The 26,095-nt window shown below is 35.9% G+C and overlaps 1 protein-coding gene across 6 annotated transcripts in view; it reads right to left on the bottom strand.

The window, feature by feature from the left end:
• The window catches only part of KMT2E (lysine methyltransferase 2E (inactive)), a 56,511-nt gene that overhangs the window by 11,923 nt on the left and 18,493 nt on the right, over positions 1–26,095 (bottom strand). For 5 of the 6 annotated variants that reach the window (XM_015627150.3, XM_015627148.3, XM_015627149.3 and 2 more), the window contains 15 exons: positions 25,761–25,945; positions 19,008–19,119; positions 18,438–18,667; positions 16,997–17,077; positions 16,757–16,815; positions 12,659–12,831; positions 11,882–11,920; positions 10,061–10,273; positions 8,531–8,661; positions 7,344–7,461; positions 7,090–7,199; positions 5,958–6,219; positions 3,953–4,051; positions 3,023–3,187; positions 1,718–2,026 (listed from right to left, as the gene is read on the bottom strand). In XM_015627150.3, coding sequence (XP_015482636.1) covers positions 1,718–2,026; positions 3,023–3,187; positions 3,953–4,051; positions 5,958–6,219; positions 7,090–7,199; positions 7,344–7,461; positions 8,531–8,661; positions 10,061–10,273; positions 11,882–11,920; positions 12,659–12,831; positions 16,757–16,815; positions 16,997–17,077; positions 18,438–18,667; positions 19,008–19,119; positions 25,761–25,831 — 2,172 coding nt within the window. In that variant the 5' untranslated portion in view covers positions 25,832–25,945. The remainder of the gene's footprint in view (positions 1–1,717; positions 2,027–3,022; positions 3,188–3,952; positions 4,052–5,957; positions 6,220–7,089; positions 7,200–7,343; positions 7,462–8,530; positions 8,662–10,060; positions 10,274–11,881; positions 11,921–12,658; positions 12,832–16,756; positions 16,816–16,996; positions 17,078–18,437; positions 18,668–19,007; positions 19,120–25,760; positions 25,946–26,095) is intronic. The other variant, XM_019006587.2, reaches the window with a different exon arrangement.

Raw genomic sequence — 26,095 nt, 5'->3', positions numbered from 1 at the left:
CCAGGCTCCAAGTTTAAGAATACCTGGCAAGAATGAGGTCAATTGTAGAGAAATCATAGGGAAAGCAGAAGAAACCAGCACAGATTTGCTTACATACCAGTTAGTGGGAGGGATGGGGGTGTTTAGCCCTATCCGTTTTTTGTTTTTTCCTGTTGTGGACTACACTTAATTCTTTTGCATTTAGTTCTCACTGAACATTGCAATACAAGTGCCCAGATCAACATTTAAGTATTCAGGATGTCAATTTAGTAACAGAATTCTGAAACATAATTTAAACTCGTGCCCAAGCACCCAGGCTGAAGAGAAGTAGTGTAACATTAACAGAGCAAAGTTAAAGAAACCCCTCATCAGATTTGCGTTCTGTCAGGACTGTGCCTCAGTCAGCATGTCAGGCAGCTGCCTTGAACACTGTTCAAATGTAATAGTAAATGTGTAGTTTAATACAGAGACACACTGGTCTAAAAACGCTATTCTTTCCTAGCTAGTTCAGTGTTTTTAAAAAATATGCCAGTAGATTTTAGTTTCTATTAGCAGATAAACTAACCTCCTAGATTTTAGAGTGATTCAAAATTAAGGACATGCAACATTAAATGATACATTAATATGATATTAAGGCTTTGACACAAATTATTATATTTTATTTTGTTGTTTAAAAGCCCATTTTTATTTAATTAATTTTTAAAGCAACACCTTCTCTGCACTTAGGGTACAATGGGTGCAATGGAGAGATATTTACCTGAAGCCTAAATTTTACTGCACTTTTTTGCTGTTTCACAGTATTAAGCATCTTCCTTCTTTTCTGATATGCAACAGACAAGAAAGGAAGAAAGGCTCTAGTGCTCCCTGTCACAAGCATGTAACAGTGATGCAAATAAGCAGTGTTACAAGAATGACTCAGGTACCTTTTGGGGAAAAAAATTTCTAAATTATGTTTGGGGATTCAAGATAAAAACCATCTTGAAATTTTTATTTTTCTTTTGACAAGAAGTTTTGACCAATGACTTCCTCCCCCTTTCCCTCCACTTAAAATTTTCAGGACTTCTTGTATATCACACTACAAATACTTTTTAATGCATTCTGTGAATTTCAAAGCAGAAAGCTGTGCTGCTTTAGTTGGACTTGCAGAGTTAAGATTTCTGAGTATCTTTTCATATTGTGCCACTTCATACAAGTCTTTTGCAATGCAGTCCAATGGAAATAAATTTAAAGACAAAACATTAAAGAGTAAAGAATTTTCCCTCCAGATATGCACATACACATTTGGAATGTTTTGATCAATTCACTTCAGAAAAGACAGCTGAGAAGTATCAGAAGTTAGTGATTTCCTTGGAGATATTGTTTGTCATCAGAAGCATACAATAAACGAAGAAAGGCAACTTTTATTTCCTTAGGTTTTTCTTCAAATTCAGCTTTAATTATGTTTTGGTTATGTATATTATTTCAATCCATTTTGAAAGCCCGTTTTGAAAACATTTTGTTTCAAAACTTCTCTGAAGATGTATTTTGGAAGTCTTAAATCCAAACTAACTTCCACCAAAGGATGTTACAAATATTTTAATCTATTACCAGTGAGTGGCTATACAATGATAATTTTACAAAAAAAATTATAAATATTTTTTGAAAAAGCATACATGCAGTTGCATACTGATGAAGCAGCCTATGATTTTTTAAAAACTCTGTTAAGGTCCACCTTTTCCCTATCCCTCAGGAGACTTACCTTCTTTGTTTTTGGATACTTAGTAGGGCATTTACTAAGTGCTGGAGCTTCTGTTTCAGTAACCATTTCTGTAACAACAGTTTCTGTTTCAGGCTCAGCAACCAGTGCTGCATTCTCAGTTTCGTTATGCTGTGAAGTAACTTCCACATCAGGAGAGGAGGGCTGGATATCTGAACACATGCTGACGGTCCTGTGTCGCCTGCGCTGCTGTCCAATGTGAGTTCTACTCCGGGAGAAGCTTTTTCTCTGTTTAGCTCTATTAACTTTGGCTGGGGTGGGCTTGGTGGCAGTTTCTTCTTTTGCCGGTTCCTGGGACAAGACAAATCTAGTAAACAGATCTCATACAAATTCAGAGCTACTTATCTTTCTTAGGAAAAAAGAAAAAAATAGTTGGTTCCCTCTTCTTTTACATGTCCAAAAAGTCCTAACCTCATTTTTATTGTCAGAACTACAAGACTTCTCTCCTTCTTGAAGGCAAATGTCAGGATTTCCTGTACCTTCCTCCCAAGCATGTGCTGTATCATCAACAGTACTCACACACAACCCATCACTGGTCAGATCATGACAGATTTGTGTAAGTACTGACATTCATTCATCCCTAAGTCAGAAATCATGCTTGTATCATGAAGTCTTTCAGTCCAATATTCTTTCTGCAATTCATAGCTTACTAGGTTGTTTAACTTTGTCACAAAAGATACTTAAGAGAATGCTGACATATAGCTCAGGGAAATAACCTGGACTGAGAATTATTGTATGAGTATTTGCAAACTAACAAGCATCCATTAACAACAGAATTAAAAACCATTTATAAAATATTAAGGACCATCTGCAAGAACTCAGAAAAAAAAAGACTTTACTAATTAATTTCCTTTAAAGTAACAGAAAGATTGTAATACTCTGTTCCTGAAAAAACCACTGAAGAAACAAATTGCTCTCCATTGGTTACAGAGGGTGCCTAAAGAGAGCCACATCTTGTGGCTGAAGTCAACACTGATAAATGCTTCTACCCTGAACTTCAAAGACAGACTGAATTACACAGCTGGTGTGTGTGTTTGTGCGCATGCATGGTTGCAAAAATTCATGTAACTGAAATTTTCTTCATTAAAGAAATCTACATGTATCTTATCTGGAAAAAAAATTCACGAGCTAGTAAAATGTCAAAGAACCACACAGTTTTTGTTACATATATTTGAGTTCAGAGGAGAAAGTAAAAATTTCATTTATCTTAACATGCAGCTCACCATGTAAATTGACAAAATATGCAATATTAAAAGCAAGCTTTAAAATAAAGCTCCAGGTAACTACCTGAATAAATTCAGCATCATTGAGAATCTGTGCTTCCTTGCATTCTGATTTAACCTCCGTTTTTGCTGTGCTTATTCTTTCCAAAGCCTGTTCTCTTCTTTTTTCTCTTTTTTCTAGTCTGGCAAAAGCTTGCAGGATAGCTTCCATTTTCCGTTCTTCTCTTGTCTGATGAATTTAACAATAATCACAATAAGTTTTAGCCATAATCTTTCATATATATATTTATTCATTTATACACATAAAAATATGTAATTACTCTGTCTCTTGTATTTTCTTAAGTACTTCAAAACCTGTTCAATGTATGTCTGACATGAAGATCAGCAGAAGCTCAGATTAAAGGGATGTGTTAAAATCACTGGAAATACTAGACTTCTGAAGCAAGGCTTGCATCCATACCAGCCTGACAAACAAGGGAATCCTACTCTGGATTTAAGAACTTGCTTAATTTTTAAATACTGAACAAAAAAAAAAAAAGCACATTTTAAGTTGCTACTTTTATTAGCACTGTTCCACCAAAATCTGAAAATCAGGATTTCTGGGACTTTTTATTCAAGTGGGGAATTCAAATAAAATAGGGGAAAATCCTGATTCACAATGCTATCTATAAAAATAGCTATTACAAATAACAAGTAATAATAAAGAGCAAATAATTAGATCTAAAACAGGCAGTGCAAAAATAATCTAAAGACACTAAAAAATTATATACAACTGAAGATAAAAGCAGATTTTTGTCAGAATGCAGTGATGAACCCAGATGAACTGTTCTCAAATAGCAAGCCTTGCATTTTAAGGGTAAGTTCATGTAAGGATCTGACTTTGCACATGCGCAGATTGTACAAGCCCACAAAAAGGCAGCAATTAGCATGGGAAGAGCAGGTGTCACTAAGCCTTGAAGATGCCTTTTAGGCAGCTACTTGCTTCCCAACTTACCATCTTCCTTTTCCTTTCTGCAATCTGCTCCTCTGATTCCATTTCTACTTCGTTGCTAATGGGAGTTTTTTCTTCTATATCATCAATAAAATCTGGCTCCTGGAAGATGGAAATTACTGTTTTACAGAAATTCTACTCCTCTTGCAAATGAGAGTGAACTAAAAGCTACACAGAACTAAGAATCCTTTGATCAAAAGCGACCAAACCAACAAATCAGGATCAAAGTGCTCCAATCCCCACTCCCTCATCCCACCAAGCAAAAAGTAGTATCAGAATAAAACCTTTCAACCAAAGGAAACTTTTCGACACTAACAATGGCAACTGCTCTAACTACTTTGTAATTAGTTAAATAGTTAGGTGCTTTGTATTATTCATCCACAAAATTTATTCTATTCTGTTATTCTATTTATTTCTATTTTAGTGAAATAGAATGAATGCCAAAGTTTGCAACAGCTCAGAAGTGTATTCAATTGAAGTCACACTTTCCGTTTAAACACTCACTACATAATCTAGCAACAGTGCCATACCATATGGAAACACAGAAATTACCTATCTAACAATAATTTTCTGTTTTGAAAAATAAACAAGCATAACTTTGAAACTAATTAAGTGTTCACTAGTCCTATATGCAATTTCACTTTTACATAAAGGACTAGACAAAGATTTAAAGTTGTCTTATGTATTTAAAAAAAAAAAAAAAAAGAAGGATCTAGAGGTAAAAATATGTATCTAAAAATATATATATCTATGTACAGAAACCAGGAAATTTGTTGCTTTCTTCCTGGGATGTTATATATGATGCTACCATAAAAAAAGTGTACAGGAAAGTGTAAATGTGCTTATTTTAAGAGCTTTATTCTTCCCACAATTCCTACTCTTCTGTTTTGAAAAACAATACAAGTTCTCCTGTGACTGTTCTATTTAAGCACTGTATTTCACATTATAAGATTGGGAAAAGACTCCCTATACCAGCTATCATTTCTTGAAAACATGACACAAAATACAAATCAAAAATCACTTAAGGTAAGAAAGTTTAAATATTATCTCTCTGGAGACCATAATTTGCAAGTCACATGCATGCCTTCTGACTTCCAGGCATTTTTAAGCTATTTAGCTACTAACATGCCAGAACAATTTATCATCTTAGGAAACCTGGGTGTCAGTATGCTCATTTTTACCTCATTTTCTTCAGTCCTAAAATGATGTTAAAAGAACTAGAAAAGAACTAGGAATTGCTCCCCCCCAGAATAACTCCCTTTTCTCTGCCCCTAAATCATCATCAAAAACCATCATATAAAAAAAAAAAAAAAACAAACCACCACTACCACCCTCAAAATGAAGAAATATAGACAGTTACTAAGGTAACAATCTAATCATGTTAAATAGTTATCTTTAATAGCTGCTCCACAAAATTAGCAATTTATGTCATGGACCCATCCCAATAGCTCTTTCAATCTGACATTCTCAAAAAAAGACTTGATTTAAAATTTACTATCACAGTACAATACCAGGTAGCTTTACCATACTACCTATACATTTAGTTTCAAAACACACATTCCTTCTGCCAGCTGAATTAAACACGGACCTGCACAGCTCCATTAAAAATGGAGCTGCAGTCAACACTCAGTATTCTGGATTTGAGTTCTGTTTTAAGAGCAGGGCTATGTACTGCTATGTTGAAAATACTTCTGAGTAACATGGGCAAACTAGCCAAAAGGCATTTCAGGATGGACTGGGAGCTCCTCAAAATGTAACATAAGGCCTTCACATCAGAGAGTCACAAAGACCTTCAGAAGAAAAAACTCCAACATACCTTTAATTACAACCGAATATTAAGGAAAACTGAAAATAATATATAAAATTCTAAACAGCTTATCCATCATTCTGACTTTTGATAAATTTTCACATTGCTTTTCAGTGACTTGTTTAAATTCCTTTAGTAGCTATAAAAGGAGAGTATCTGTATTTAAAAGCTTTTTATTGCTGAGCATCTTTGTGTCAGTACCTGATTATTAGAAATGGACAGCCTGAGGGGAGAGAGCTTCCTCTGTTTATTATCAGCAATTTTCATTTTGGTGGCTGCTCCTTCACAATCCAATGTGATGTTCTGATTTTGAGTCTCCTTTTCTCTTGATACATCTTTCTCTTTCTTTCCCTTTTTCCTTCTAGTTTCATATCCAGTATTCATGTTTTCTGTAGGCTCAGAACGTCTGAGAACTGGACACTCAGGATTTTCTTTGAGGCAAGCACAATCCACTTTGTATTTACTGCAAGTAATTATATGCAAGAAGGCATATTTGATTAGGTTGTACAGCAACAAGACCCTTCAATACTATATCACTGGTATTTCATATTAAACATCTGCTATAATGCAAACCAACCACATTAAAATGCAGATGACTCAGGTTTTCACCACAATATACAACATGAAAGTAATTCAAAAACCTTATCTACTGGTTTACTCAAGTTTTGACTTCTTTAGCTTTGCCACACAGAATTCTTTTGAATTCAAGGTTAGTATTCTGCTTGAAAGACAAAAGACATCAAAAACCTGAGTGTAGTCCTAGGTGGAAATATAACCAGTACAAAACATGCAGATGCATGGAAGTCAGAGAGTTCATTTCATATGCAGAGATGGCAGATACAATTTACAGAATGAGCACACCAAACTCAGAGTCACTCTGCACAATTTTAACCTCCACTTGGATACATGGTAAATGTTATTCAAACGTTCAACTGAAAGAGGCTGTCAGCTCATTCAGGTACTAAACACAACTACCACGTATTTTTAGGAGGAGTGTATCTACTCTTAACAGCACCGAGTATCCTGAGATAGTCTGAACCCATGCTGATTACCACACGTACTCTGTAGTCATACACAGTTCAGGTCAAATAGCAAAGGCATGTCTGTGCAGCACGGCATCCAAGCTGGCTTAAGAGCAGGCCACAGAAATGCACATAATGAAAATACACAACTCTACCCCCACACACTTTTCATTGTAAATGCAGTGCCTAAGGAGCCTTGTGTTATTAAAACATGCAAGAAAGTAAATGATACAAAACCAAGGCCATTCTGAATTGCAAAGTAACTTAATGAGCATTAGATATATTTTAGAACAGCATTCTCAAATACTTACCAATTTCCATAATCAAAATCAAATGCTATGGTAATCTCTGCTCCTTTTGGAATGTTATGGATGGAGTAAATATAAAGATGAATTGTTCCATCTTCAATTACATGCCTTACCTATAGTCAAGAGAACATTATTACATTATCATTAATTACTTTCAAGTATAAAAATTGTAGGGATTGCTCAAATTATCAGGAATCTTAAGGAAAAGGAGATTCCTAAGTAAATAAAACCTTGTTTAACTTTCTCAATGTGCTCACCTCCGCATTTGGTGTACAAGAACGCCTGATAAATCGAGCTTCATTTCCAAAAGTTCTTGCATCAACGCACATTTCTAGCCCATGGAATTTGGAGTAAAACAAAACAAATGGGTATGGCCTGAAAAATACACAAGAAAACCAGGAATTTCATAATTTTTGAAGATGCTAAACAGTGCTTGTTTTTCTTATTAGTCAGCTTTGTAACATGATGCTTGGCACAATACACCAAAAATAGAGGTTAATCTAAAAATTACATGTTCATATTTAAGCTTCATGATTTTAACAGGTGCATTCTCCAAATATTTTCTCAGAATACCTCAAGGTGGAGTTACAGCCCTGTATCATCTGCACAGGATCTAAAGGGAGAACACTAACTGAGCAAGCACTAAACATGGAAGACACACAGTTAATGTTTTTCAAATTTCATAAAATTTTCTTATGACAGGCCCCAAAATGAAACTCAGAAATTTATAAGCCACATAAAATAGTATTTTTAAGAAGTAAGACCAGTACATCCCTGTATAACACCTGCAGCACCACTAGTACCAATGCTCCTGAAGGAAAGGGGCCTCCAAATACTTCGTGAAGTCATGCTTCAAGTTCTTGCTATTCCAAGTGCCAAGGAACCCTTTACTTAGCAAAAGCTGTCTGTTCTATCTCCTCCAACAGGCCTTCTGCAAATTCCCAAATAGGTTTGTTCATGCAGTTAGTGCCAGCATTGAAACCACTCCACAGGAAGAAGGAAGCAGTCACACACAGCTCAATAAACTAGAGAACTCTGGCAGTAAAATGGCCCCAAGCTGACCTGTGTCCAATTTCATTCTCAGTCTCATGGACTTAAACTCCATTTATCTCACGAAAGATAAAGCCTTTACCATTAATATATGAATTATTTTAGGATGGCAGAACCTGTCTTTTTCCTGCTTTAAGATGCACAGCTACCCAACTGATCATGCAGGAAATCCTGTAATCAGGGAGGAACAAAAAGAGAAAACTAGCTCCTGAACAAATCTGTAAAGATATCCAGAAGAGAAAGGGACAGAAAAGGTTTCAGCTGTCATTACTTTTAATCAGACAAAGTAAATGTAAGACACTGCTGGTAACTAAGATCCACTTGTACTTGAAGCAACAGTTTAGCAAACACCATTTGAACAATCACTTTACCGAGACAGTAGGAATGAACAAACCTTTTAAAGAAATATCCATTAGCTTCAAATTGTTCTCTCAGCATGAACTTTCCTCTGTACTCAATAATAAGTGCATCAGGAGGCAAGTCTTTGGCAGCCTTTAAAATTTTCTTGTTTTTTTGCACATAACTCTGTAAAGACAAAATAATTTATGAATTTTTACCTTCTACCATCTTTCCATTATTACTAATAGCAGATTATACTTTCACAACTACTAAACGACTTTATATGAACTAAAAAAGCCCCTCCTTTTTATAGTTAAACCTCCAGGCTGAACTGACCAAGCTGTCCTGCTCCCTAGCAATTCTACTAGTTACCAATTTAGATACAAGGAATGCTTTGGCCCTAGTCCTCCAGGACATGGCTGAAAACCAACATACTCATGTTCTCACAGTTCAGGTACTATAGCCTTTAGTGCACTTAACTCTCATCATGACTAAGACGGTAGGTAACTGCTGCACTGTTTTGAACAACATTTTCAAAAGGCTTCAGCTCCTTTGAACAAAATAAAACATGCAGACATAAAATGACATTCTCAATTCGTTCAAGGAAAAACGGAACAGGAAAATAACATAATAATTGGAAAAAAAAATTCCTGAGAGAGTTTCCAAATTCATTTTCATATCTATAGATGGAAGGATGGCTTTAATTAAAAACCAATACATACCCTGGCAATTAGTGAACTCACACCTCTCATAACTGTCATCACCAATCAAAAAGGAAGTAGCCTCTATGTAGGCAAAAGGCTCTGTAAGTAGGGATATTCCTCCAAGGAGGGTGTCCCATATGCCATGATGGTCTTTGAGAAAAAGAAGCAAAGATGCTTCCATTAATCTGCTACAGTAACTAATCCTCAAAATTTCTGCTACAAAATGCTAAGTCTTTTACATGGCTCTGATTTTAAGCCTGTAAGTAACTGGTAAGTTACTGATAAAGATAGAAAAAGGCATTGCACTTTCTCTTCAAAAACTAGAAATTACAGGACCACAAGTTAAAAAAAAACCACCCATGAACATCCAGAGCACTTAGCACACCTTAAGAAAAACAATGAACATCTTGATACACATACTAGATGGAAAAATATAAATTAACTTCCAATGATTCCTTTACTCTAACCACTCCAAGTATCCCTCACAGAGAAACAGCAGCCAAGTTGACTAAAGCAGACTGTGTGTCAAGAGGAAGTCTAAAGGCAATCCTGTGTTCAGGCTGAGACTAACACTGTAGCTACTTTTTGGGATAAATGATATGCAAATGTAAACATAACTGAGGTGATACAGAATAAGTTACAGCTACAAGTTCTGAAAAAATGTTAAAATTCTGATGCTCAGATCTGGTGAGACAAGGAACAGAAAGTGAATATGAAGTCCCTTTTTTTGTATTTTTTTTTTTTCCTGTGTTTATCTTTGCTTGTTTGGGGTTTTTTGTTCTGGTTTGGGATTTTTTTGGTTGCTTGGGGGTTTTTTTAAGGCATCTAATGTCATGGCACAAACACAGCATGCAGTAACACAACAAGGCACAGCTCATTACCTCTACTGGAGGTTTGAAAATCAGATTGCTGGTGTTGACTTCTTTTTTGTCATTTCCATTGCCTAATCTGAGAGCTATTTTTTGTGCCTCCCTCTGGACACCTTCACTGTATTGATTATTATTTGCTTCTTCATAACGATCCATCCATGCCTTGATTTTAGTTTCCCATCCGAAGTTTGAACTGTCAGTAGGATCAATCTCTGGAGCTGAGCCCTAAAAATTGAAGTAAGTGACCAGATATTAGAAGGTAAGATATTAAAATGAAAAGAAAAAATTCTACAAGACACAAAATGATGGGCAAAGGTATGCCACTGAGTTACAGTTTGGGTATTTTTAGCAAGTCTGGTATAAAACTTTGTATTACTTAAAAACACTGAGTTAAATTCACTCCCATTACATTTGTCCTTTCAAGAATTTTACTATTAAGTATCACCCAAGTTCAGGAATACTTTCCCTCCTCAACAGTGATTCCTGCTCTTAGTGGGATGAGAATGGAGAGTGACATTGTTTCCTCCCACAACTGCACTGCATCACAAATCTAAGTGCAGGAATTGTTAGAGGGTCAGGTCTCCCTGCCCACTCAACTTTTGTGAACATATGCAAATATAGAGAACTCCAGCTTTTATCCTGTAATACACAGACTTGATTTTCCCCTTTCAACTTCAAAGATCATGCTGTATCTTTTCTTCCGCTGCATAACTTACTAAACTTTACTGATCGTACACCTGCTACATTAAGGTTGTGACTCTAACGTTACAGGCTTTGCACATAAAATTTTTCTCTCCTTATCTGCTCCTCTCTATACAATTTTCTTCTGCAGTGCTTCAGATCCTTTCACTTTTAAAGAAAGTGCCATTGTACCTCCAGACCTCACAAGCAGCAGCCAGGCTGCAGCCAACCAAAGCTCCTTACGGACAGCAGCAGCCAGCCAACGCTCCCTTTTCTATCCACCTGAGCAGAGACACTATTAAACATTAATAAAACACAAGTAGTTCAGCAATTCAAATTACCTGTTTACATTTCTTTTGTGCATGAAGAAAACCATACACATAAAACAGCATTTCAAAGGTGTGAAGCTAAGACAACCATGAAAAAACAATGGAACCTTACAAGTACCATATTATAAAACCCCCACAAAACTAGAGATTTTTCTTCCCCAATTTTGTCTGCACTATTCCCAAGTCACATCTTACACATTTGAAGTGTAAATTGCATCCCACTTGATTTTATATTTACCAAGCATGAATGAACTATGGAAATACCTACTTCTCACACCATGCACAGTTTTATGTCACAGAGAATTTAAAGACTGCTGTAACACTTAAATCTTACAAGGCAGACATCCCAATACGATTCACTCAGACTATGCCAGTATCAGTGAGTAGAATCCTGCCAGATGTACAGGAGTCCCACCAGGTGTAGATGGAGATTTGACAGAGAAGAACCACTAACTTAGCTTTCAAATTCAATATAACCATTTTATTATTTCACTGCTTAACAGTTATGAAAAGCTGGAGCCACTAAGCTCAAATCAGGTGTTCACTCAATTTTACTCCCTCACATAGCACCACATGAGCCCAAATTAATCTACTGACTCCTGAAATAAAAATTTGCACTAATTACTCTGGTAAATGTCACAGGACAAAGATGCAGTGCTCATACCTTAATTTAAAAATCACTGTGATGCATACGTAACATATTAGTTACCAAGAAGAGAATACTGTAGTGTTTAGAGTACAGCCCCAATTACACTATTGATGCTTATTATATAAGTAAAGTACAGTTAAGGTCTGAAACAAAACCCAAACAAAATCACATTACCTTTACTCTTGAAGATTTCCTGGATCCTTCTCGAAATGCCTGGAATAAAATTAGATATTCATATTCACTGGAGGAAATACAAAATCTCTAAAGGAACTGAAAACTTATTAACAATCAAACATGCAAGAGGAAAACAACAAACTATGCTGAAATCTCAAGGAGGTAAGAGGTTACATCTCACAAAATGTATTTTAAAAACCAATTCAGCATTCCAACGTAACTGCACAGTAGTCAGGTACTGCTACCTTTCTCTCATATTACAACTTGATTCTCTAGAATTTCAAAATCCAAGCCAAAATATCAGAGGTAAGAGAGGAATACATGGCCATAGATTTGTATTGAGAACTGCTTAATCAAAAGGAAACATTTTAGTAAAGATTCCAAAAAGACCTCAATAACTTATTCTGACTTTCAAGTTTTAAAGGACAAAATTCTCAACCAAGCCAATGAAATTAACTATGAAAACCACTTATTTAGGAAGTTTTTGTCTTCACGTATATACTGTTTATACAAGCAGTATAATGTCAGTATTTTTTTTACTCTAATCAGTTTAGCAGCTAACTTTGACAGCACACTTCCACACAATTTCTACTCAAATAAATGGGAAGTCATGGGGGTCAGGCACCCAGGAAGACTATCATTTACTGCAGAGTAAATGCTTCAAGCTAAAACCAGGCAGTAAAATAGCCTGATTTTTAGATCGGTGTCTCTTGGTAAGAAATGTCACATAGCTGTAATTTATAACACGAAGTAATAAGAGAAATTACAGTCACTTACTTTTTTACATTTTGCTATATTCTGTTCTTTCTCTCCACTTTTTTTCCTTTTCTTATCATTAACTTTTGTAACTCTTGTAGCAGTTAAAGTAATTGTCGTTGGTGTATGCTGATAAGCAGTATACAGTTCCACAGGAACCTCATCACCACTCTCTGTTGCACTGGTGTCCCCATCTTTAAAACAAAGAATAGTCTGTAAATACTCAAGTACTGCAGAAATAACATTCACTAGTTACTCTACATCTGCTTTCAAAACACAAAAATTCATTCTGACAAATGCTCCAAGCACTCATATGCAGAATTCACCAACAGTTCCAACAGCATGAAAATGAAGGACCAATGAGAAACTGGTAATTACGAGAGGTTTGTAATGCAAGGTAAGAAAAAGGCACCAGATTAAATTCCATTCTCAGAATGTAATTAATGACCATTTTCCATTTTAAGCAAAATTAGAACCTGAACAAAAAAGGTAAAAAGTAAAAAAAAAAAATTCTGTTAAACTCATTCACTTATATATAGCTTTTACTTGTAATACAGCATTTGGATTCTCTCAGATAACTGCATTCTAGAATGGATTAAAATTAATGACTGACCAGCATTTCTTGTGAAGCTCTATTAATTAATCACATGTAAGTCACAATCAACTATTTCAGCTGCAATCTGCACTGTCAAGTGCCTTTTTCAGGGTGAATATGTCAAAAGCCAAAAGCCTTTTGTATCAAAATCCCCTTACAGTAACAGTGTGCTACTCAGAAAGAAAAAAGAGACAATCAGACACAAACTGACACAAACTTTTTCATTGTGCTGTGCTCTCACAGACCTAAAGGCCAAAGCCTGAAATTTAGCATACATCAGCATTTATGTCAGACAAACACACATCCTGACCTGAAACAGGATTACCCTAGTTCTGTCAAGATGAAAGGCTGTGAAGGATGGGGAGGATTGGAAGAGAGCTGATGCACACAGATAAGAGACTGCTGTTTGCATGTGCTCAGTACAGTCTTCTCAGATTTTAGCAGCTTTTCCATATATTCTGCATTCAGTAAATACACTTCACACTAAGCAAAACTTTCTCATATGGCACAGAAGAAGGCTGTACAAATAGTTAATAGGAGAGCAGAGAGAACACTGCTTCTGATCTCAGAAGGATGTTGCTTTAATGAGTGCACTCAGCAGCCCTAATTCTCAAAACCTTATTTACTAAATAAAGAACTCCAGCTACTGGTTACTCTGGATTTTTCCTGCTCACAACATTCCTTAACAGGATTCAGCAAACAATCCCATTTTACCATCTCGGTTACTCTTTAAAACACCTTATCAGGAACATAATTATATTTCATAAATTAGGAACTGATGACGTTTTCTGAATTTGTTCACATCTCTGCTGAGAATATTTTCTAAATGAGCATAAAAAGCATATGGAAAGAAGCAATTTCTAATCAAAGAAGAATAAATAGCAGAATAACCAATGCCTGAGAAACAGAAACCTCAGAATAGAAACTTGAAACTGCCAGTGTCTGTAGTCCATACACTAGTGCCTACAGAATCATGACATCACAGCCACACACCTCTCCCCCTTACCCCAAGCCCCACAAAATACTGTTTTCCTTAGGGAAGCAACATTTCAGTATTGTCATCTACAGTGTGCTGTAACTTACTGTAAAGAATAATTACCTCAACTGAACATGTAATTACATGGAGTTGTTTTGAGACACTCCTTCCTAACCTACATAACCTGCTTTCACTTTGAAGAGCCGTGGTAAAACACACTAAGGGGAGATCTTGAGTTTGCATGTTAGAAGCAAGATATAGACTCTCCAGATTTCACAAGTTATGGGCCCAGATTCATCTACCCATAAGCAGCAAGTGATCTTGACAGCATCAATTTCAAGACCAAACAGCTTTAAGCAACATCTTTGTGTAATTTACACATCTAGATATTGCATCTTAAAAAACCCCAAAAAACCTGAAATGAACCCACCAACGAAACCCAAAACATCCAGTATACAACTGAGTATGGGCTTAACAAAGGTGCTCACTTCACTGAGGCATAATAGGTAATCCACCGCACAGTAAGCTGCACCAGAACTGGACTTTTATACCAGGAAAACAAAACCAACACCTCATACAACCACAGGCCCCAGAACAATGGGCTAAAAATGTTGCTAGAAATAAAAGTGATGTAGTTACACACAAAAGCTGAAACACACACACTTTTCTATCACGTGAAATGTTCAATTAAAAACTCTTGTACTGAGGCAGACCAACTGATCTACTGCTTTCCCCCACTGTTCACCTTAGGATGAAACACAGCTAAGACAGCAACTCTTCAGAAATCTTTACAATAAAAACATTATACTCTGAAGAATTCTCGTATCTAAGTGAAAAGCCCTATATATAGACTTGCTCATCAAAGTGTATCCAAATTATGCAATCTTACCTTTTATCAAACACTTGTGAATTAGTAATAATTAAGTTAAAAGTAACATTCTGCCTCTGTTGAGTATCTAAAACATTTAAAAGATCCATTCAAACTGATGCCACTTTTGCTTTTCCTGCTTGAAATCATCTGTGAAAATTGCCCATTTTAATAATATCTCACACAGTTTATACCCAATATACCCAAAATCACTAAGTCCAACTGAACTTTACAGCAGTCAACATAAAGTGCATTCACCCAAGCTAAATGGAAATTAAGAGGTGTAAGCACAGACATTCAAGTTATGTATTATAAATCATAGTAATCAATACTGCACTTTGACCACATTTTAGATGAAAAGCAAATTCTGGTTCTCTTTAACTGTTTTGATACTTTTGCTTTACCATTTAGTACTTCCTATTGAATGCACGTAACAGATTTAGAATACTGATCAAGAACAAGGACTAACTTCAGAGGTAAAATCTTGTCAGCTCCTCCTAAGATTTTTAATCTCTCTTCCCTTAAGTTTACAGCAGATGATCCAATAGTGTGCCTACAAATCCCAAGAGATTATTTAAATAGCTCAGATCATCAACTTCCCCTATTTGTTATGAAAAATTCAAGTTCAACCTCACAGTATTATCAGACCACTCAGTGAACTCATTAACTCCAAAGAAGCTATAAATCTATTTGTTCTACTATTTTAATAGCATCAGCAAAAACAATTTTGAAGTCCAAACATTTTTAGAATTTTAATTTGGTTAATCTACTAGGTCAACCAAACTGTAAAAAATAAGCTTGGTTTTGTTAAAATGAAAAGAGACAAAACAAAAAATTACTGTAATTGTTAATGCCATTACGGGACTTTAGGTAACAGTACCAGACAACACCAAGTATTAACTGCAACAAGAAACACAGTTGTGCCATACACCCCCCAGACTTTCTGAAGCATGTGAAGTGGGCAGCAGGACCGTATCTACAAGGTACTTTTGAAAGAAATCTTAAAATACACATACACACTCCACTACTTCAGAGACATGATCTGGAAGTAAAACATGTTACATTTAGGAGGATGACCTACTCCCAAGTTATTACTTTGGTAACAGACCTTAAAAGTGCCAGCTGTCAACCATGAATTCTACAACACATTTTGGTAGAACTTGTGACAAATTAGGCCAGGTGAGCTTTGAAATCCTGTGAACAGGTACAGGAACTACTTATGTAAAATAAATACTCCGACTGAATCAGGTGCTTGCACTACACACCACCTTTATTATCAAAGGAAAAAACCCTCAAAACATCATTATTACCTACCTACATTGTATTAACTTGGTTTAGCAACTTCTCCCATTTTTTAAACAAACTCAGAGCCATACCAAAACACCCAATTTACATCCAACACATAAGAATTAGGATTTGTTCCTGAAACTTTTTTTTTTTCCCATACTGCTATAAAAAAAACCACAGTGCTGGAAACCATTAACATGTGGAACTACAACAATTCTGATATGATGTTATCTTGGTAACAACACAGTCAAGTAAAAGGCACTGATTTACTGCACCTTGTATGCTGAAGGCTTTCAAAACTGTGGGAACCATGTATGCACTCTTAAGTCTGTATATGTATTTTATACTTATTTTATGACCTTTACTAAGGAAAGAGCTTTAAATTTTACTTACCTGACATATTTTCCCTTTTCCTTCGTTGCAACAGCACTGCTCTTTCTTTATCTAAACTCCTGAAATCAGAAAATATATCAGAGCATTTAAGTGTTAGACTAGACCTCTAGCACTTCCTATAGACTACTGTCACATTTGTTTACAAACAGTAAACTAACTGAATGCTCAGATGCTTAGGAAAGTATCAGCTGTGCACTGTTCCGCTCTGTTTTAGAGTTCAAAATCAACAAAACTACTTACCTGGGTTGGCAACGTTCACACAGATATATGTCAGGAATATGCTGTCTGTCAATCCCCATGCAGTCAATGTGCTGCCAGACACTATGAAAACACCAAAACAAAACCCCAGCTTTAAAGTACAATTTTAAAAACTGCACACACAATACACAGAGAAAGTAAGCTTTTTTTTTATTGCCATCTTTACTCAGATTCAGTACTGCCTAAAACTACATCTCAGTCACTCTCTTTGCTACCACTCTGCTAGCTGACTCATTTTCTCTCTTGGAAGTTTTTCTCTAACATGAGAAATAAAATGGTAAATTATCACTATAGAGAGCAAGATAGAGACAAATACCCTCAGCAACAAGACTTACACTTTACATAGAACAAGTGGTTTGGTTTTAAACAAAAGGATTCAATTCCATTTTAGAAATGGGTATATAAAATATTTTTATATGGAGAAATATACACTAAGATACAGTTTGATTTCCTTATATATAAATATAATAATACAATAGAATACAAGAAGAATAAATACACATTTTTATACACCCTGCTATAACCTGGCAGTACTGTACAGCACACAAAGAGCTTTAACTGCTTCCCTGAGTCCGGGAAGAGACTGAAGGCTAACCTAAAACAGTTGTTTACGCTCATCCCTACAACATTGCCAGAAGGATGAGGGACACAAAAACAATTATCCTCCCACTTGGGAAGAGTTGTAGTAAATTCACAACTCCTCACAGAGAATCTCCTCTCCCAAGGACAAAGACTCTACCTAACTGGTGACTGCCTACAACTCCACTGCTGGAAGAACATCTTAATACATTTCAAAATAATGTACAAGATTAGATGATCAAGTAGGTGCTTAAGAATAAACTCAGAAGTCTAAACATTTAACTTCAGCTTCTCCGATAAGAATCTAGGTTAGTCTTTTCATACTTATTAACTGAATGCTTTGAAAAATAAAGAGTAATCAGAAAGATCATGGACAGAGAAGCCAATATTCAAGAAGTTTCTTTCACATTATTTTGCATCCTTCGACTTCTTTGATTCACATACACATCAATCACCAAGATACTTTATTACTCAGTACATCCAAATTAAGCAATACCTAGGTCTTCATTTTACCATACTAACAAAAAACTTGGGACAGAGTACCAGAGACATCCTTTTTAGAGGGGGGGAAAAAAGGTATACCTTGTGCAGCAACGCACAAGCAAAGGCATGACCAAATTAATGAGTAGTCAAGACTGACTAGAATTAAATTAAAAAATACTCACTGGCCTTACCTGACTATGTTGCCTATAAGAAAACCACGCAACCTTCAAGCACTTTTCTGATGGAAGGAAATTTCTTGTGACTCACCGTAATTAAAACACCATTTAGTTACATTTACTTCCAGTGCAGCTGTAACTTTTAAGCAGAATTTTACTTTCTAAGTTATTTTAATATGCATTACCTGCATTTGTCACAACAGATCATATATCCATCATCATGTGTAAAGCCACAAATGCATCTGGTAATATCCGTTCCATAGCTTCCATCCTCTGATGTACTGATGGTAGTAGCACTGGAGGTTTCATCAAAGTTGGGAGTGGTAAATATGCCTACTTCATTCTTGCTTATAAGCACTGATGGAGGAGGAGAAGCTGGAGGCGTTGGAGGAGGCCGAGCACCATAGTTATGGTCCTAGAATTTTGTTAAAAGGCAATTTATCATAAATGCTCATACCCTGATGGTTATTCAAGCCAAAATGTAAGAATTCATTTGGCAAAGAACTTCAGGCTTCTTATTTTTGCAGTAAAAGGTTAAAATTTAAGTTATATCCCAATTCAACCTTATTTTCTAACTTCTTAACTATGTCAGACATTTAAGTGCACTACTTTCTGATTCTGATAGACCAATTTGAGCCAGCTTATCCAACTGCCAATAAGATACAGATATATAAGCATGAATCAGTTTTTCCAGATAAAACCAGCACATTTTTACATAATATCTATTTGAACAGAATACTTTGCACAAAACTTACTGCGTAGGGCAAACCAATGTAACTGTGTGAATGCGAGCCGCTGGTATACAACTGATGAGGATAACTGTTCGATTTTTCAACTACCACAGGGCTAGCTTCTACAGATTCTGGTCTGCAAGGCAAAAGACAGATGAGGAAGAAATGCAATTACTATATAATTTATATTAATAAATTGGAGGTATGTGATGCACAACTTCTAATTAATTCCCTGCTGGTTCTGTTTAAAGGAGAATATGGGGGCAGGAACAAACTTGCCAACTCCCCCCGCAGCCCCCTCACTGAGCGGTACCAGAAGCTGCCAAAAGGAATTCTGCCCAAGGACTGATGCTGCACAACCACAGAGCCCTGCAGCGACACACAGTGACAGTGGCGTGGCACCACCGGCACCGACTGTTCCTACAAGCAGAAACCCTAACCAGTGCAGATTGTCTAAACAAGGCAGTTTCTACTGATTTATCTTTAAATAGAAAGAAAAAGGTGGTAACCATTTGCAAGACAAAGTTTTGTATCAAAAGCATTACCTTCTTTTATATACAAACCATGTTTTATACGGACTAAGCCACAATACAAATCAAGAAAGAGAAAGGAATACTAAAACAGGAGGATCTATTTGAGCACAGAAATTTACATCTTCATGGCCTTTCTCGAGCAGTTGTTCATGTGTGCATGGCCAAGATAACTTGCAATTTTATTGTTGCACTGTATGATTTAATCACACTAAGACAAATGAGTCTAGGTTACCAAAAGTCTGGTTCAGTTTTCTAATTTTAATATGTGTGAATTCTATTTCCTATCACATATCTTACTAATTCCTTGAACTGATTTTAAAAATAAACTTGATGTTTCTAAATCCTAAATTGAAATAGATACTGATGGGATTTTTTTGTTACACATTAAGATACTTAATTGAGGCTTTTTTGCTATGCCATAAAGCTGTACTATAGTTCGATTTAAGAGGACACCAGCAGCTTACATCTGTTACTTTTTGGAAAATATATAATTAATCATTAACTTTCTGAACAAAATGCAGTATTTTCACATCTCTTTGTAAGTGTCCTACTAATGGGTTTGGTGGCCCATTTCTTCTTATAAGCGTTTTCCCATGTGAGGTTACTATATGATAAAATTGTTTAAGAAGAAACCAGTTAAAAGCACTTCTCGGGGAGGGCTTTAGTTTCTAGAGTCCAAAGAAAAAAAATCTTTTTTAAAAGGATTACTGTCTCCAACAGTTGTCAGCTGCCTTTTTTTGAGAGTGAACAAACACGTGAGCACACAAATCATGTGAAGTACTAACATTAAAAATACAACTTCTGACTAGCATGAGACAAACCAAATCTGACAGCACTTACTCTTCTTTACCTCATGAACCCAGAAAAATCCTCATTTACTCTCTCACATCCCTTCACAACTTGAAAATACAATTTTATTTAGAGTTAACAAACAGCTTAGAACTTGAGCTCATGACAAAATAAAGACACAATATGAAAAAAATGTGCCTTTCCAACCAATTGGCTTTTACCTATTTACCAACACATTTGTGCAGTAATCACACATCTTTTCTGTGCTCTAGTTATCCTTCTGATGACTTAGCCAAGGAAAATGCCAGCAAATAAAGCATTAGCTATGCATCCATCATGACTAGGGCAGAAATTAGCTTCTCCAGTAACAAGCAGGTCTTGACCACTGCATTGCTTCTACTGCATTTCCTCCCCATTTCCTGAATGGGACAAGCAGTAGCACGGGTTCTCTTACGCACTCTGCATTCAATGCTCAGCCTAGGTCTTGCTGAAAAGTACTCCATTTTCAGAGCAGGAAGGCTTACTAATAAAGGACAGGCAGGAGGGGATTCTGGTACAATCCACCCAGGATTAATTTCAGAGAGTTTCCTTCATTAAAAATAAGTATTACTATGACCTAAATACCAGCTACAGGAACATTCAGTGAAAGATACCAGAATGAAAGTGTCCTGAAAAGAGAGGTTGTGTATTTCATCAACTGACTAAAAAATTAAAAAAGACAGTCCAAGTCTCTTTCAAGATATTAAGCAGGTCAGTACCTTCAATACCCTATATCCATTTCTTATTACTCTAGCAATTTATAAACCACTTAAGAGAACAAAATTTAATATTTAGAGGCATAACAGTGGTGGGAAGCAGAAGTGTAAAGCTTCCAAAAACATTGATTTATTACCAACTGTTTTAGAACTTATAAAACAGATTCGGAGAACAATGTTACTAAGGAGGCAGCACATCTTTACTTGAACAAGGAAAACCAGAAAAATGGTGGGAGAAAAATCAGGTGACACATAAAGGCAACTATTAAAAAATTAGGAGCACAATCAGCTTTCAGTAAAACTTTTTTCAAATGCTTATCCAGGCACAGACACTGCTTTCAATTATAACAGATGTTCACTAGAGTGCTGAATGTAAATGTTACTGTTCCATTTACCCACTGCACTGGGCTGGGGAAGTGAGGAAGAAACCAAGAACTATGGGAAAGAGTTCCAAGAGCATTCACTGAAGCTAGAAATCAACCATCATAGGTTTCCTTTACAGTCAACAGAAAAGTGATACAGACCCCATAAAGCAATACAGAATGAACATAATTTTTCCAGACAGCCACAGACATAATCAACTTTGACAGACAGGTTACTGAATTTGTTATTACTCCTGGTTTTGCCAACCATGTGCATGACCTTAAACAGAAAAGACACCCTCTATATTCCTGTCTGTTCAAAGGTCAAGCCCTTCTTCTGAAATAGGCATCTCAGAATTGCACAGCTTTAAGAAGAAATGCCTCTTGCCAAAATATTTAATTGTTCAGATGATTAAGGCATGAGATACTATGTAATTTAAAAATCAAGTTTTACATTTTTTAGAATCAAGCACCAGGGCCCAAGCAGCAAGGCACTAATTACTGCACTACAGAAAAACAGCCCCTCATCTCACCACCAGCATTCCTACAGCCATTTCAGAAAGCAAGTTTTCAGGAGAAAGAAGTATAAGAATTCAGATCTGTGAGAACACTGCTTTTCTTGGTTGTTTTTTTGGACATTAGCCAGTTCTGTCAGTCTGAGGTACTAAACGTGTCAGCCTTCTGATGATACCATATTTTTCAGCTTCACCGCAAACAACTGCAATCTTACTGTGTAACTAAAAAAGATATTTATTGTATTTTTTGTTTCCATCAAAACTGCAATGTCTGTATTACAACACAGTATACATGAAGCTCGATCAAAATGTTATTATTATTTCCTAAATAAACAAACATTACTGTGATAAACTAACCATGGTATTTTGCTAAAATATCATTATATACTTGTTACGGTCAACAATTCAAAACTGTGCAAAATGTTCACAGGGAGCAAAACAAAAAGCTCTACATAAAAGCCTTCCACATGCTCTTGGGCTGCAGTGATTTGACATTCCTGAACCTTGAAAACTACCTTGAAATTATTTTCTCAAATCAATTAAAAAACCGAAGATGTCCATATCTAAAGAAAAAAGCCTTGAGAGAATTGTCATTTAGCAAGCGAAGCAACTATATGTTCTGGGCCATTTCCTACTGCTGGTATCTAAAATGGAAACAAAATATTCTGCAAATTGGCAGCAGATGGCACTAGTGAGAAACTAAAAGCAACACGCGAGACCAGTTCATTTACAAAACCTCAATCCTAACACATTTATAGTTAATTTATATTAACGAAATCAGCCAGCAATGATTCAAATAAAGTCAATTCGTCTCTAAAACGTGATCTCCTCAACTCCATTTCTTTTAAATATTGTTTTGTTTTTGACCATTTAGTAATAAATTAAAAAAAAAAAAAAAAAAAAAAAAAAAAAAGAAAAGAAAAAGAAAAGGACAAAACCTGTACACAATTTTTGACTAATACCCAAAATACAATCAGTTAGAATTTGGGGCCGTCAACCATTTCCATAAGTATGTAGATATTCAGATGGGAAACAAAATCTCACTGAAAGTAAAATGTTCAAAGACAGATGGGGTATCCAAGATTTAGGCTGTGAAAACTTATCTAAGAGTACTTCCTGAAAATATGTCGGAACTCCAAATGCAAACTCAGCAGCATCAGTCTTCCACAATCTGGTTTGATAGGTCTAATTTTCAAGGAGTTCAGGTTTATTTCCTGTTTGTACCAGCACACCTGAACAGTATCAAGTTGAAGGTCATCTCAGATAAAAAAAATACAGTATATTTTGCATGAGAAACAGTATTTTCTATTTCAAGACACTTCACCTGACCAAAGACATTTGACATGCTTTAATACCTAGACAACAAGAACCAAGAACTGCTTCTCTACCAGGGAGTGGGCTCTTCTACCTAAGTGCCTTGTAGCAGGCCCTACAAGTACAGGCTGGCCCAATATTAACTGTATTTAAGACTACACCAATGTTATTTTTCTCCTGGATACTGAACTCAACACAGTGATCTGTACACTGTTATTCTGAGGTTTATTACACAGGTCTTCTCTCTAAAAAACATGTACAGATATTAAAACCAGAAAAGCAAGTTCCATCCATGGCATTTCTCAAAGTGTAGCTTACACTTATGCTCCAAGCTACACAAGCAATCTCTGGAGCCAGGGAGTGCATTTGGAAACTTCAGAAATGGCTTTCTCTGCTTACGACTACAAGGACCTTACCATTAAGAAGCCACACATCCTGATCTTTAGTAAGATCTAGAAGTAAAGACGAAGTATGTGTCTTTTGACTATGATGACATGAAGATCTATCTGGACACCCCACTTAAGTATGTGTAACATAAGAAACAAACTATTTCACCCAATTTTTAAGATCCTTAAACCTCTTAGTAGACTATTCTATACACACCTATTTGCTACAATTATGAAAATAATGCGTGGAACTATTAGTCATATAAACTATCCCCTTTTTTAATAGGCTTATGCCTTGGTTCGAAGCATAAGGAAAAATCTTTCAGCACTAAGAGACTGTACTACACAAAGAGCTTTTTCCTAAGCTGCTTCTCCTGCATAATCAAGTTTACCACTCCCCCATTCTTGTGTTTGCTCATGCTTCAGCAACTGATGAAGCAATATGAGACCTGCCAGTCACAGTGGAAAAATTCCAGCTCCTCCCTCTTGGGAAAACCCCAGAACTTGCTCAAAGACCATCTATGACTGTCATTAATACACTCTACATCCAACATGCTACTCTCTGGAAGAACATGTACAGGAACAAAAAATAAACCACATAGATGGTGACAGGAAAGGTTTACTACAGCTGTGTAAGCTGGTAGGTTAGGGACACACCTTTGTGTCACACTTGTGACAGTGACATAGCTTTTGAATCATCGTACACCGATCACGCAACTACACATATTTCAGCCTGAGTATGGCTGAGATGACAAGAATTAATCTAACTGGTAACAGCCACTTAACATCTGAAGAAAAGCAGCTCCTAACTGGGTCACTCTGCCACAGTATCAAACAAATAACACACTGTGAACTCTATCTTGTTTATACTGACAACTAAATTTATTTATTTTAATTTCAGTATGACATGCTGTGTCTGCAAAGGGTGTCAGCAACCTCAGGAATCATGACCCTCTCAAAACATGAAAGAAAAGCACAAGAAAAGATAATGAAAAGAAATGTGAATAGTTCACTAAAGTTAAAAAATTTCTGCATCAAGGTAATTTGTGTTCATAATATGAAAAGATAAAACAACTTCAAAAATATACTGCAAAAAAATTTTTGAATTGCAAATTCTTGGTTCTCTTCAAATATATGGCACAAACCTAGAATAGTCTCATATATAACTGGAAGTACTGGAAAAACTGGAAACAGAGAAACATCCCTTTAAAAAGCTGTTCTAAAGTTCTGCTCAAACCTTCCTTCGAAGTTTGGAGGAAAAAACACTTTTCTTAAACATTTGATAGTCATGCTGATGCTAGACACACATGGAAATGTTTGTTTGACGAGAAATGGATCCAGTCAGAGATTAACAATACCTAAACCTTAGTCCATCAGTAGGATGGAGACTAGAAGACTTGGGGGGAAAAAACAGAAAAGAACCACAACACAAAAAACCCCACACATAACAACAACACCCCCCCTCCAAAACCTGATAAAAAAACCTTACATGCCATCCTCCCCATCCCTCAAAACCCAGAAACTCACAACACTAAAATATTTTGTGCAAAGCCAGAGTTCACTGAATGCATGGTTTCAGTGCTCTTTGTAACCCATTATATACAGTTACTAAATGATTTTTCTACTAGCTTTACAATTAGAAATAACTTTCTGAAGGCATGGTATTAGCCATTTAAGCTAGGCCTTCAGTTTTCATTACGAAATGCACCCTTGTCTTAATTACTATTTTCTTGCAGCTTAATGCACTGAATTAATTTATCTTTCTAATGTGCAAAAACAAAAAAAAATTTTTACATGTAGTTAAAAAGGAAACTGAAACGGCAAAATATTTGAAGTATGAGAAGTAAACTAAGCAGCATCTTCATTCCTCAGTCTGATAAGCAGGAAAAATATGCATTTGTAGAAACATTTAGCTTCTCTCCTTTGCTCCCCCTGAAGTGGAGGAAACTGACATCATGTCACTGAATAAAGTGACAGTTATTAATTTAAGCAATTAAATATTCAATGAAGTAAGGAAACTCTTAGGTTTTCTCCAACTGTATTCAAAAAACAGTCATGAAGGAAAAATGAAAAGTAATTAAAAAGTAAGTAAGAAAACTTACAAATTATGTTCACATACTTACTCTGAGCCTGCAGCCATTTCCAAATAAGAAGTATCTGCTGTGTCAACCCCCAATGGGATCACTATGCTCATGACGTTCGTTTCTGATAAATTCGATTACTACGGAGTCCTATGCATTGGTATCCAAAACACTGGGGCATGCCAGCCACAGTGCTCATTGCAAACATCTAAGTGCATCCACAAACCCTGTCAAAAACGAAACGAAACATGCAGAAGATTAAGTCAGTTCATTTCAAACTCAGGCAATTTTACACCATGTATTTAATTCAAAAAATTGCCACTTTTATCTGTCACAATTATTTAATTAGTTTTATTTTACACAAGCAAAAGGAAAAC

Source organism: Parus major, chromosome 1A (genome assembly GCF_001522545.3).
Source record: "Parus major isolate Abel chromosome 1A, Parus_major1.1, whole genome shotgun sequence".
In the NCBI taxonomy this organism is placed as follows: Eukaryota; Metazoa; Chordata; class Aves; order Passeriformes; family Paridae; genus Parus; species Parus major.
The sequence above is the reverse complement of the archived record's forward strand: the minus strand, read 5'-3'. Positions and strand labels throughout refer to the sequence as shown.